The 13,913-nt window shown below is 47.2% G+C and overlaps 1 protein-coding gene across 1 annotated transcript in view; it reads left to right on the plus strand.

Moving 5' to 3' along the window:
• The window catches only part of LOC149440998 (uncharacterized), a 69,612-nt gene that overhangs the window by 33,112 nt on the left and 22,587 nt on the right, over positions 1 to 13,913 (plus strand). Inside the window, exon 5 of the mRNA XM_089657888.1 lies at positions 12,745 to 12,951. Within this exon, the coding sequence (XP_089514014.1) occupies positions 12,745 to 12,951 (207 nt within the window). The remainder of the gene's footprint in view (positions 1 to 12,744; positions 12,952 to 13,913) is intronic.

Below are 13,913 nucleotides of genomic sequence, written 5' to 3' on the forward strand. Positions count from 1 at the left end.
CAATTTTGAGGACAAGCTTTCGGGGAATGTCCCCTTCTTCAAGTACTGTTTGGACTTTGAAGAAGGGGACATACCCCGAAAGCTTGTCCTCAAAATTGTATGTTAGTGCAAATAAAAAAAGTATCACGGACAGTACTCAATGGTTTCTGTAACAATTCAAACAATTCCACTGATTCTCCAAAGACTCCCTAACCTGCTGAGCTGCTGTGACAACCCCCCCTCTTAACCTTCACTCTGACCTGACATATAGGGAGGATGGGGGAAAACTTCCTTTCTGAGGTTTAATCTCTTAAATAAAGTCCCAGTGCTGAATACAGGATCTACTCATGAGGATCCATATGACCACCAATGAAGTAAGACCTCGCCCCTTCTCACATTAACCTAACATCTTAACCCTATTCTCCCCTAAATCATGCAAAACCACCATCCATTGTTCTTCTCGGGTCTAACTGTGTGCAGTAGCATCAAATGTGGTTGTATGGCAGTTTTCTCTATGAAGAAGCCACATGTCATTTTTCACACATACACATTTTGTCAGTTGGCAAAGATTGACCTTTTTCTGAATAATAAGCCACATTGTGAATGTCCTTGGTGTAATGTCCTCCAGGTTAGATAGATAGAATGTTTGTTTTTTTTCTTTTTTTGATAGAAGCTGAGTAGCAGCCTGGGGATGAGTCAGCCTGGGGGGTGAGGTAGTTTTGGTAAATCTAAAGGAAATGGTACAGAGATTGTACAATCAGGCTGCACAGTGTTTTGCCACCTTGATACAAGTACATAGGGAGGAGTGAACGGAGACCCCCAAATGTCAAGTCCTGTTCACAACACCGCATTGTGGGAACTCACAACCCTGCACACTTGTTTTTGGACATTTTGGAGCATTTCTGCTTGTCACGCATAAGGAAGCCCATTCACACGACAAATTCCCCAAAGACGTTTCAGAACTTTAAAAAAAAGTTGAACGTGGCTGGTTTTTTCAACACTATTTGGTGCACTTGCAGCGCGTTTGTTACACGATAGACGCATGACTGCTACCCATGCTTGGGGTGCCATTAACATTTAATTACGCTGAAAGTGCGATGCGCGTTTGTAGTGCATTTGCAAAATGTGCGGCAAAGCGTGTATTTTCTGTGCAGCTTGCGTTTGGAAACACACAGATGTGAATGGAGCCTCATTGTTCTTGTGTAAACGCACCAATTTCACTTTCAGGTCCAATACACACGTAGCGTAGTGAGAGCGCATTGTTTTTGGCTCATTTTTCCTGCAATATGCATAGCGGCAAAGTACCTCATGGGACATTTTGGTGTGTTGCGGTTTGCACATTTTTTATGATGAGTTTTGCTGTGTTTGTCGCTCGTTTTTTCACATGGTAAAGTGTCTGTTTGGCCTGTTTTCAATACTAAAGCTCTGCTCCACATCGGCTGGTATTTAGTGAGAACAGATAATGATATCTTACCTCCCAACCGTCCCGGATTCGCCGGGACTGTCCCAGGATTTGATGTAAGTCCCGGGGTCCTGGGGAATCAAGGCTTAGTCCCGGCACTTGGCTCCAGTGACTTGCCCGGTAGGGGCACTCTAGTTCAGGCACCAGTGACACCGGCCCCGTGGCTTGTGCGGAGTGTCTGGGGTCCCACACACCACAAGTATATCTCTGTATGGCAGCCAGCGTCTCTCAGCGCCATCTACCTCTCACACATACACAGCGCAGAGCGGCTGAATCCACCTCCTCCTCCTTGTCTGTGATGTTCTCCTGTACATAGACACGAGGAGAGGGGTGAGGAGGAGGAACACCACTCTGCCTGAGCTGCACTGATCTGAGGTCCTGTAGTAAATACAGGGGAGAGGACTTGTGCTGGGGGGGTTGGCTATGAAATCAGCGCAAGTCCTCTCTCCTTCTAAAGTACCCCCTAGTACATATCCTCTCCCTCCCCCCCAATTCAAAGAGATTTTGTCTGCCATAGAGGGGACAATCCTGGTATCTGCGACCTCAGGTACCCAACAACAGATGCTGGGCAATTGCCCCAGGTGCCCAAACTAGCGCCGCCCTGCCAGGCAAGTTAGTGGAGCCCAGTGGCAGAATTCATTCCGGCATTTGGTCCTTGTTGGGCTCCAGGACACACCATGACTGGCTCGCACCATGAATCATAGGGGAATGGGCTGTGCATTCCTCTGCAATTCACATGCAATCCAGGCGCAATGCTATTTCAGCCCATCCATTTGAATGCATGCATTACTTTATAAAATGCACAGCAATCAGATCACATGGTATTACTGTGCCATACGATCTGGAACAGGCAACACACTGTGTTTGTGACCAGCATTTGGGGTGTTGTTGAGTTAACATTGACACCCGCTGCAGATCACAATTGCAGTGAGCTTTGAATGTAAATGACATGGAATGCAGGTTTCCCGCACCCTGTCCTGGTGTGAACGGGTCCTTAGTCCGGATTTGGGGGATTTTGTTCATATCTTGGAAGGTCCCATCAAAACTGGGTCAGTTGAGATGTATTGATCTATATTAGAAGGAGAGAGAATTTGTGTTTTTAGGGTTTGTACTGGGAGGGGGAATATGGGTTTAAGGATTTGTGATAGAACTGGCGAGAGGACAGGTGCTGGCATGGGGGATTTGGGGGAAAGGGTGCTGGAGAGGATGGGGGGGTTACCAAGGATGGGGGGGGGGTCTGCTGGAAGGGAGGACTTGGAGGAGAGGATGTGTGCTGAACGTTGGGAGAGGGTTTTTGCTGGGAGGGAAATTTGCGGATGGGAGTTTTGATGAGGGGGAGGAGGATTTGTGCTGGGAGGGGATTTGAGGGTGGGGTATTTGTGCTGGGATAAGGAGTTGTACTGGGAGGGGGGATTTGGGGGATGGAAGAAGATTTGTACTTGAAAGGGGGATTTGAGGGAGATAATTTGAGCTAGAAGTGAGGAAAGGATTTACGTTGGGAGGAGGAGGATCTGTGATAGAATAAGGATTTTGGAGGAAGGAACTTGAAGCAGGGAGAGAATTTTTGCTGGGAGAAGAAATTTGTTAGATTTGTTGTACTGGGAAGGGGGCTTGCGGGAAAGAGGATTTGTGCTGGGAGGATTTGGAGAGGAGGAACTGGGTAAGAGAGGATTTGTACTGGAATGAAGGATTGTGCTGGGGGAGTGGGGGATTTGGAGGGGTGTAAGAGGATTTTTTCTGAGAAGGGTACCGGGGAGGAGAAGGAGTTGTACTGTGAGGGGGAACTAAGGGGTGTGGGGATAAGTGCTAGAATAGGGAAGAGGGAATTGTGCTGGGACTGGGGATTTTGGGAGGGTGGAGAAAGACTTGTGCTGAGAAAGGGGGAAGAATATTTATGTTGGGGGAGGGGAGATTTGCATGTGAGGATCTGTTCTGGGAGACAGAGAGAGGATTTGTACTGGGGGGAGGAGAGAGTGAAAATTAGTGCTGGATTTAAAAAAAAAAAAAAAAAATTTCAGGGGAGGGAGTGGTATTTTTTTTTAAATGGGGGGGGGGGATTTTACGCTCTCCCTACCCCTACACTATGCGTTTCACACCCTTGACTCCTGCACTCTTTTTGATTGTACTCCTGACTCTTACTATGCATTACATATTCCTGACCCCTGCATTCTGTGCATTACACACTCCCGGCCCCTGCATTCTGTACATTACATACTCCTGACCCCTGCTATCATGTACCTGGTGATGGAGGCCAATAGAGAGAGGGCTTCCCTTGTGGCTAAGTTTCAGACTCCCCTGAGAGTGGGACAGCGGGAGTCAGGCCCAAAGTGGCACAGGTCGCCTGTAGGAGTGCTTGTTGGTGGTCCACCCAGGAGCACAGCTCATGCACAGAGATGAGGTCTGCAGACAGGTGGCACCTGTGTGAGGTATGCAAGCCCTTCCAGGAATAGAGGATTACTGAATAACTGATTCAAGCCAAGGTCAGGTACCAGGTGGGAAGCAGAGCAGACGTAGTCAGATGGGATAGCCGAGGTCATACACAGAGGAGCAAGAGAGAGTATCCGTTAGCCAAGCCGAGGTCAGATCAGGGTTCAGCACAGTAGACAGGTCCAGGAGCAAGCCAAGTCGGTATCAGCAAATCACAGGTCACAATAACAAAGGAAACAGGAACAAGGTATGGGGAGCTAGAGATCATCCAGCAACTTGAGGAAGTGATGAGTCTCCTTATGAAGGCCGTCTGGCACCAAACTGAGGCTGATGTGTGCTTCTGCGACCATGCAGGGTACTGACAGAAATGCCAGATCTTCCAGAACTTCTGCCGTGGACAAGACCTTGACAGTGCCCCCCCCCCCAAAGGGCAGCCTCCGGATGCCTACCTGGGCCATCTTTTCAGGATACTTCGAATGAAATTCTTGGAGAAGCCCGGGGGAATGTACATTGCCTTTTGGTTCCCAGGAACTTTCTTCAGGTGGGTACCCCTTCCATATCACCAAGTACTCAATTTGTCTTCCCCGCCTTCTGCAGTCCAGAATTGCTTCAACCTCGTATTCCGCCTCCTCCCCAACTGTTATTGGCGGAGGAGGTGGTTCTACTCTCTCTGGAAATGGATCAGGAATAGCTGGCTTGAGTAAGGAGACGTGGAAAACTGGATGAATCTTGTATGATTTAGGAAGAAACAGCTCCTAAGCCACTGGATTAATTTCTCTCTTGATTCAGAAAGGGACAATGTACCTTGGTCACAAATTTCGTGATGGGCAAGGGAGTTTTAGATTGGCAGTTGACAGCCAAACTTTGTCTCTGATCTTCAGAGGAGGGTTTCCTCTCCGTTTCCTGTCATAATGCTTCTTATAATCAGCCTGGGATTTGTGTAAAGACTCTTGGAGAACTCTACAGTTGTTTTGTATCATGGAGAGTCTGTCTTGTACTGCGGGTACTGAAGCTTCAGGAATGGTGTCCGGTATGCAGAAAGGGTGGAATCCATATTTGGCCTAAAATGGCAACTGGTTTGTGGCTGAATGGACTGAGTTCTTGTAGGCAAACTCCGCCAATGGGAGTAGGGATGCCCAATCATCCTGGGAAAAAGCAGAGAAGCACCGTAAGTATTGCTCCAAAGCCTGGTTTGTTTGCTCCATTTGCCTGTTACTCTGAGGATGGTAGGCAGACGATAAGCAGAGTTCCACCTTTAGGGCCTTGCAGAGGGCTCTCCAGAACCTGGAAGTAAACTGCACCCCTTGGTCTGAGACAATATTACTGGGCAGACCATGTAACCTAACAATCTCTTTGATAAAGGTAAGTGCAGTCTCTGGTGCAGATGGAGTACCCACCATTGGTAAGAAGTGGGCCATCTTGGACAGCTAATCCACTACTACTAGAATGGTAGTAAACCCCTCAGAGGGCAGCAAGTCCACAATGAAGTCCATTGCGACCATCTCCCAGGGACTATCAGGAATGGGCAGGGGCCTCAGTAACCCCCAAGCCTTGGCTTTGTCTCCCTTGCTATGCAGACACACCATGCAAGATTTCACATAGGCTCTACAGTCTTGATTCAAGTTGGGCCACCAAAAGGATCGCTGAATCAGTTCCATTGGTTTACGGGCTCCAAAGTGTCCAGTCAGTTGATGATCATGGAAAGTCCTGAAAATTAGAGCTCTTACTTCTTGGGGTACAAAGATCTTATCCTTGTGCCAAAGAAGACCATCCTGCCTTCTTAACGAGTCTTGTTCAGGTTCAGAACATAGTGCAGAGGCTTGCTTGATTGAAGACTTTAGGCTGGGTTGAATCAGCAAAAAAGTTTGGGCCAACAAGATGGTGTTGGGGGGAGAAGGCTCCTCTGGGTTTGGGAACATACAGGAAAGAGCATCTGCCTTCCTGTTCTTGGATCCTGGGCGCTGGGTTATGTGGAAATTAAACCTGGAGAAATATAAAGCCCATCTAGCTTGCCGAGGTCTTAGGCACTTGGCGGATCTTAGATATTCCAGATTTTTATGATTCATGAAAATCATAATTGGGTGGCTGGCTCCTTCCAAGAGGTATCTCCATTCTTCGAAGGCTATCTTGATCGCTAGAAGTTCCCTATCTCCTACATCGTACTTCCTTTCAGCTTGACTCAGTTTCCTCGAACAAAAGGCTATTGGGTGAAGCAGAGCCTTTGGGCCCTGGCGCAGAGAGAGTACGGCTCCTGTAGCCACTTCTGATGAATCCACCTCCAGGATGAAGGGAAGTGTTGGTTCTGGATGCTGTAACACAGGAGCAGAAGTGAACTGATTTTTTAATTGCTCGAACACTATTTGAGCTTCCTGGCTCCAGCAGAAACGTGTATGCTGGCGAGTGAGTTGAGTAATAGGAGCAATGGTGGTTGAAAAGTGCTTAATAAATTTCCGATAGAAACTGGTGAAACCTACGAATCTTTGAACCCCTTTTCTGTCTGAAGGTGCAGGCCATTCCAGGATAGCAGATACTTTCTGAGGGTCCATGGTGATTCCCTCAGTGGAAATTACGAGCCCCAGGAACTGGATGGACTGCTTCTCAAACTCACACTTCTCCGCCTTGGCGTGCAAGCCATACATCCTTAGAATGTTTAGCACTTTCCTAACATGATCTCGATACAGTTCCAGTAAGGTAGAGAAAATTATGATATCATCCAGGTAGACAATTACGAAGAGATCAAGGTATTCTCTAAAGATGTTGTTTACATAGTGTTGAAACGTAGCAGGGGCATTACATAGCCCAAACAGCATCACCAGGTACTCAAAATGTCCAAAGGGTGTTCTGAAGGCGGTCTTCCACTCATCGCCCTCCCTTATACGGACTAAATTGTAGGCCCCCCGTAAGTCCAATTTAGTAAACACTCGGGTTGTTCAAAACCTCTGAAACAACTCGGGCACAAGAGGAAGAAGATACCGATTCTTAATGGTAATTTTGTTAAGCTCTCTGTAATCAATGCAAGGTCTGAGAGACCAATCTTTCTTTTCAACAAAGAAAATACCAGTCCTGGCAGGAGAAAAAGAAGGGCGGATGAATCCCTTAGCAAGGTTCTCGTCTAAGTAATGCCGGAGGGCTTCCAGTTCAAGCTCGGACAACGGGAAAATTTGCCCAAATGGTATTTCTGCCCCTGGAAGTAACTCAATTGGGCAATCATAAGACCGATGAGAAGGCAATGTGTCGGCCTTCTTTTTATCAAACACATCAAGGAAGTCATGGTAGGTAGAGAAAACTGATTGACTGGCCTCTGGTGAAGGTTGGACTGAGAGACATACGGAAGAATTGGTGAGAGTAGGGGCACCACAGTGCTGCAGACAATATTCTGATGAAAAGATGATTTCTTTCTTGGGCCAATTGATCTGTGGATTGTTGGCTTGCAACCAGGGTATTCCTAGGATGGCTGGAAACATGGGGGATCTGATGATTTCAAAACGAATAAACTCCTGATGGCCGGAGTCAGTTGTTGCTAGAATAGGAATAAATTCCTGGGTAACAGGTCCCAGTAGTGCCATCCGCTAGTAATACTTCAAGTCTCTGTTTCTTAGGCAGAAGAGGGATATGTAAGTCCTTGGCAAGTTTGATGTCCAAAAAACAGCTACAGTCTCCTGAGACTATGACTGCCCGTAACTTGAAGTCCCTTCCAGCCACCTGCAATGATATGAGGAGAATGACATGGGTGGTTAAAGTTCTGGATAACTGAAGGTACGAAAGATGGAGCTGGCTGGACATACTTGGTCGCACTGGACAGTTACTCAGGAAATGACCCGTGGCCCCACAGTAGAGACATAGATTGCCTTGATGTCTGTGTAGCCTTTCTTCCGGAGTTAGGGCAGGTCAGAGAAGGCCAATTTGCATTGGTTCTACCTCAGAAATGCTGATGGGTTGCGGAGTAGGGGCAGGAGCCGTTGGTCCTGGAACCTTTGGCAGAACCCATGTGGGTCAAAAGGTCGATCCAACTGGGTAGAGAGCAGAATAAGGTTCTCCAAGGAGGAGGGAGCGTCCACCCTAGCTAACTCGTCCTTGAGTGATTCGGACAGGCCTAACTGGAACTGGTACTTTAATGCTGCGTCGTTCCAACCAGTATCCGCTGACCATTTGCGGAACTCCACTATGTAGTCCTCCACAGGCCACCAACCTTGTAGTAGAGCATGGAGGGCAGAGTCAGCAGTGGCGGTCCTCTGGGGATCATCGTACAGGGCAGCCATGGCTTAAAAAAATTCACTCAGAGTTGAGTGCTGGGTTTTTTTGTTCCAGTAGACTATGTGCCCAAGACTGAGGTTCTTCAGACAAGAGGGAGATGATGAACCCGACCTTGACCACTTCCAGTGAAAAGGTTCTGGGTTGTAGAGCAAAATACAGTTCACAGGCATTTTTGAAAACTCTGAACTTACGTTGATCCCCGAGGAAACGTTCCGGAGTAGGAATTCTGGGTTCCGGAGGTGGTAACACCACAGCAGGAGTGGTAGCAGGAGACAGACTGGCAGGTGCGGCTACAGGGTTAGAACTGACGGAAGGAACCTGGTTCGCAGAAGTATTGAGGGAGTGAAGATGCCCTTCCAGCTGGAAGTATCCTTGCTGTAGCTCTTTCACTGCTTGAGTAAGCGCCGTCATCTGCTGGCACAGGGCATCTAGTGCGGAAGCGCCTCTAAGCCTCGGACATACTGGCTGGATGATACTATCACGTACCTGGTGATGGAGGCCAATGGAGAGAGGGCTTCCCTTGCGGCTAAGTTCCAGACTCCCCTGAGAGTGGGACAGCGGGAGTCAGGCCCAAAGTGGCACAGGTCGCCTGTAGGAGGGCTTGTTGGTGGTCCACCCAGGAGCACAGCTGATGCACGGAGATGAGGTCTGCAGACAGCTGGCAACTGTGCAAGGTATGCAAGCACTTCCAGGAATAGAGCATTACTGAATAGCCAGTTCAATCCAAGGTCGGATACTTGGTGGGAATCAGAGCAGATGTAGTCATATGGGATAGCCAAGGTCATACACAGAGGAGTGAGAGAGTATCCGTTAGCCAAGCCGAGGTCAGATCAGGGTTCAGCAGAGTAGACAGGTCCAGGAGCAAGCCGAGTCGGTATAAGGAAATCACAGGTCACAATAACAAATGAAACAGGAACAAGGTATGGGGAGCTAGAGATCATCCAGCAACTTGAGGAAGTGATGAGCCTCCTTATAAAGGCCGGCTGGCACCAAACTGAGGCTGATGCTTGCTTCTGCGGCCATGCAGGGTACTGGGATCTTCCAAAACTTCTGCTGTGGACAGGACCCTGACACCTGCATTCTGTGCATTACATACTCCCTGCCCCTTCATTCTGTACAATACATACTTCTGACCCCTGCATTCTGTGCATAATACGCCTGTTCGCTGTATTTGGTGCATTATGTACTCCTGGACTGTGCTCTCTGTGTGTCATGTACTCCTAAACCCAGCACTGACTATAGCCCTTTGTACGTTACATACTCTTGATCCTTGAACACATTGCATTACACACCCTGGACCCCTGCAGTCTGTGTCATGTATCCTAAATCCCACACTGACTGTAGCACTCTGCCTTACACACTCCTGCACCACATATACTATATTGTACATTACATACTTCTCACCAAAGTGTTCATTGTCTCAACAGCTGTTGGTTGCTATGCAGTCTCTGACTATTTTATTGAATTCCTTCTTTAATGTAGGCTCGGGCAAGGCAATCAAAGCATATTTTATAGATACAAGGAAGTTTGGGTTTGTTTAACCACACCCCGTAAGCCCCTCCCTCTGGTAAGAGTTTGGTCACACGCACATTTTGCCACAGCATGCTACGCGCACTGCAGGTCACTTCCTTCCTCAAGTGTCCCTCATTCTGAAGTTCAAAAGTTGGGAGGTATGTGATATACAGTCACCGGCCACTTTATTAGATATACCTGTTCATTTGCTTGCAATTACTAATCATCCAATCACATGGCAGCAACTCAATGCATTTAGGCGTGGTGAAGACGACTTGCTGAAGATCAAACCGAGCATCAGAATGGGGAAGAAAGGGGATTTAAGTGACTTTGAACGTGGCATGGTTGTTGGTGCCAGATGGGCTGGTCTAAGTATTTCAAAAACTGCCATCTTCAGGGTTTACGGAGAATGATTTCCTGAACATGAAAATGAGTTCACTGTATTCCAATGGCATCCACAGTCACCAGATCTCAATCCAATAGAGCACCTTTGGGATTTGGTGGAACTGAAGATTCATATCATGGATTTTCAGCTGACAAATCTGCAGCAACTGTGTGATGCTGTCATGTCAATATGGACCAAAATCTCTGAGGAATGTTTCCAACACCTTGTTGAATCTATGCCACGAAGAATGAAGGCCGTTCTGAAGGCAAAAGCGGGTCCAACCTGGTACTAGCAAGGTGGTCGGTGAGTGTAGACTGATATTGATTGTGTGTAAGCACAGAGGTGGCCGAAAGCAATCTCCTGGGAGGGGGGCAGGTGCCGGTTGTGTGTCTATTAGGCCAGCTGGTGAACTACTTCCTTCTATTGGTTTTCATGTCCTAACTACCAGATTCAGGACAGGGCAGGGAGTAATCAAGAAGTCTTATACTGGAGATTAGAGATAAGGACTGTCCCAAAAGACAGAGAAAGCTTTTCTTTTCACAGAGGCACAATAGCTGGAATTTAGGGAAATATAAGGTGAACTTAGCCTGTAAGGCTCTGTAGTAAGGTTTTTGGCCAAGTAGGGATATCTGTCTGTAAAAGGGAAAATGATAATAGCTCTTACCAAAGGCTATGCACAAAGTCAACAAACAAGACAACAATGAGTCTATGACCTGCTCACCAGCCTCCCTTATTCTGATGCAGCAGATTTTACAGTTGGAGGTTGATTTCTGGAAGCCTCTTCTGCAAATCCAATGAATGGTGAACCTGGTGGTACATTGGCTGTCTTTCCACGTCTCTTGAGCAGTCTTGTGCAGCAGTATTATTAGTCAGCCGGTCTGGGGGGTGCATTCTGGCTCCCCAGTGGCAAGGAAAACAGGACTCTGAATCTCCATACAGCAATTTGCAGCTAGCAAGTGGATCTCCAGAACATGCAGGCCCGCTGGTGACATAGTTACAGTCACTAACCTCTCTCTCGCTAACAGGTCACTCCCTTCTACACTGGCTGGCGGTAGTCTCCCAACTGCCTCCAGTCTTTCCTGGGCTTTTCTATTTATACCCCTCACCTGGGATCCTCTTTGTAGTTTCTTTATCAGCTCATGGCTCAGACTACATATCCCATCATTCCGTGTTCTGTATTTGAGGATAAGTAGCTCGAGGTCCATAGACTCTCCATCCTGTGACAGCAAAAAGGAACTGCAATCAGGCAATTTAGCAATATTACATTTCAGACTCTGCATAATCCAGTAACAGCGATTCTGATTATAGCAAGAAGTCTGTCAAATATTTATCACCTACCCAGCACACCTTACCAGACCCTGAATCATGGCGATTGGTTGGGTTGTCAATTAAATAATTACACCAACTGATAACCCTCTATTCACAGACAACAGTCTCTGGCAGTGTTTGGAGAAGCCTTATAAGGAAAATTATAAAGGATGACTGCAGTCCACTGCTCCCTACAGATCACATGACAGTAAAAAATAAGAGAATTTGGAAAATACTAGATCCCCATCACTGGATAATTAGGAAAGAAGTACAATATGCAAATTAATTCCAAAACTACCTCATTGTGCCTCCCAATAACTTTATTGTGACTACAGACACTTGGAATGTTACTGTAGCACCCTCCTAGGTAGGTGTTAGGATTAGGTAAATTTGGTTCTGACTCACTGTATCCAGTGTGAGTGTGTTGGTTGATTGTTTGTTCTGTTCTGTGTTCCAGTAGTTGCAGGATTGATTGTTTCCCCCGAATAGTCCAGAAAGCTCTGGAATCTAGTGGGCAGAAAGAGTCTAATCAGCAGCTAAATATTCATACAGCCCTGGCCAATCCCTGGGGAGGGTCACCCAGATGGTAGCTGGGAGTCTGTATAAATATTCTGAGACAGAGAGCAGTGAGGTATTTTTCCCTACAAGGAAATCACAGCCTAAGGGGGGATTCTTGCACCCTTAGGCCATCCTGCCATATGCCTGCAGGGTGCTAAGGCCTTTGGTGGGCTAACTGGAGGCCTGTTTTGCTGGAAGCTGCAGAGAGCTGACCGAGGGATTGTTTGATTGAGGATCTAGTCTGGTATCACAGGGTGGATGTGTCTGGAACATATTGGAAAAAGGCAATTTTCCAAGGACTGGAAAGAGAGAACCTGGAGACCGTGGGCTGCTGCCATCCCTCGTGTGTTAGAGTCAGCTGTGTGTATAAAGGGAACATAGTGTCCAGTGTCCTGAAGAGCTCAGTCTATTTGATTCCTAGTGAAAGGACTTTGCTTGGACTGTTCACCAGAGGAAGATCAATCTCCTCAAGTTTCTATAAGCTCATAGTTTTGGAGTATCCCACTCAATTCCCTAACTCTATCCAAGTTACCCTAAAGTAAAAACACCAAAAAGAACACCCCTGGACTGTTCATTGAGCCAAAGAGTGACTGTGACCGTGTGCCTGGCTGCGAGGCAACTACTGGGGAGAGAACTCCATGCAATCTACTAAGCGGCTCCTGTGGGGAAAGTGCTCTGCTACCATAGATGCCCCATTAACATCACCAGAAATGGGAGGAAACAAATGACAATTGTATCTTCAAGAAAAATGTGACTAATAAATGATTGTGGTGATGGTGATGATGATGGTGATGATGATGATCTGTACATACAGGAGGAAGAGTATAATTCTTATTATGAATACTTTGTGTGTCTACAGGGAAGGATCATGTGATCATAGTAATGGATGATGTGGAGGACAGCAGTGATCAGGAGAAGATCCGGATATTGGAACGTCATCCCAGCACAGGAGAAATGTACCGCAATCTCTTTTTATTTAGTCATCAGGAAAAACAGTCAAATTATCAGACATTGTTCTTATCTCTTATGGAGATCAATAAATGTCTACAACAAGCTGCTGCAGAAGGTAACATTTCAGCATTTTATACATTCTGATTTTAGTTATTTTTCACTCTTTGGATTGATATTTATTTGGTTTCTCATTAAAAGTAAAAATTCCAGTATCCTGTAGGTCCCTTTCACATGGGGTGGACCTGTTAGCAGATCCATTTGCTCAGCGGGAGATCTCTCCGCTGATCCCCACTGAGCAAGTGGATGACATGTCCGTGTCCGCTCCGCTGCTGCAGAGCGGACACAGACACAGCTCGCTGTCCTCTATGGACAGTTGGATGGAAATGGACCGCCTGGCCATTTCCTTCCTACTGCCATCCATTCCGATTTATGGAAGGGAAACAGATCCCCATCCGTCTGTTTTTTGCGGATCGGACTGGATGTTGGCAGGTGTAAACAGACACATGTCCATTTACACCCACCGCTCCATATAGAAGAATAGAGGTCCGTAACAGGTCCGCCTGGAAAACAGGCAGGCAGGCCTGATCGAAATGTCCACGTGAAAGAGGCCCTACATGCTGACTATCAAAAGTGTGAGTGCGGAAAAGTATGGTAATGTAGTGGCATAGAGTGCAGAAGTTCATGTCTTCAGAAAATAACAGATATTACCGTATTTACTCAAATGTAAAGCGCACCTTTTCTGGCCAAAAAGAGGCTCTAAACTCGGTGTGCGCATTACATTCAAGGGTGCCTTACATTCGGAGGGAAACACTGCTAAGCTTCCAACACACCTGTCAGTGCCGCCACCACGTCCGGCGATTCTGCACTGGCTGCAGGCGGTACCTCCCACACACCCAGCGGTAAGGCTGCGACTCTCGGAGCTGACACCTGGTGTGTGACCAGAACAGGCCTGGACTGGCCATAGGGCACACCAGGCATTTGCCACCTATGTGCCACCCAGATGCCTATCCTATCCATCTCCTGCATGCAATCGGCTCCTGTATGCTTCCCCTCCCTCATCTCCTCCAGCGGCCCCCC

This window comes from Staurois parvus, unplaced genomic scaffold (genome assembly GCF_062004578.1).
Source record: "Staurois parvus isolate SC_StPar_1 unplaced genomic scaffold, SC_StPar_1.0 ptg001037l, whole genome shotgun sequence".
In the NCBI taxonomy this organism is placed as follows: domain Eukaryota; kingdom Metazoa; phylum Chordata; class Amphibia; order Anura; family Ranidae; genus Staurois; species Staurois parvus.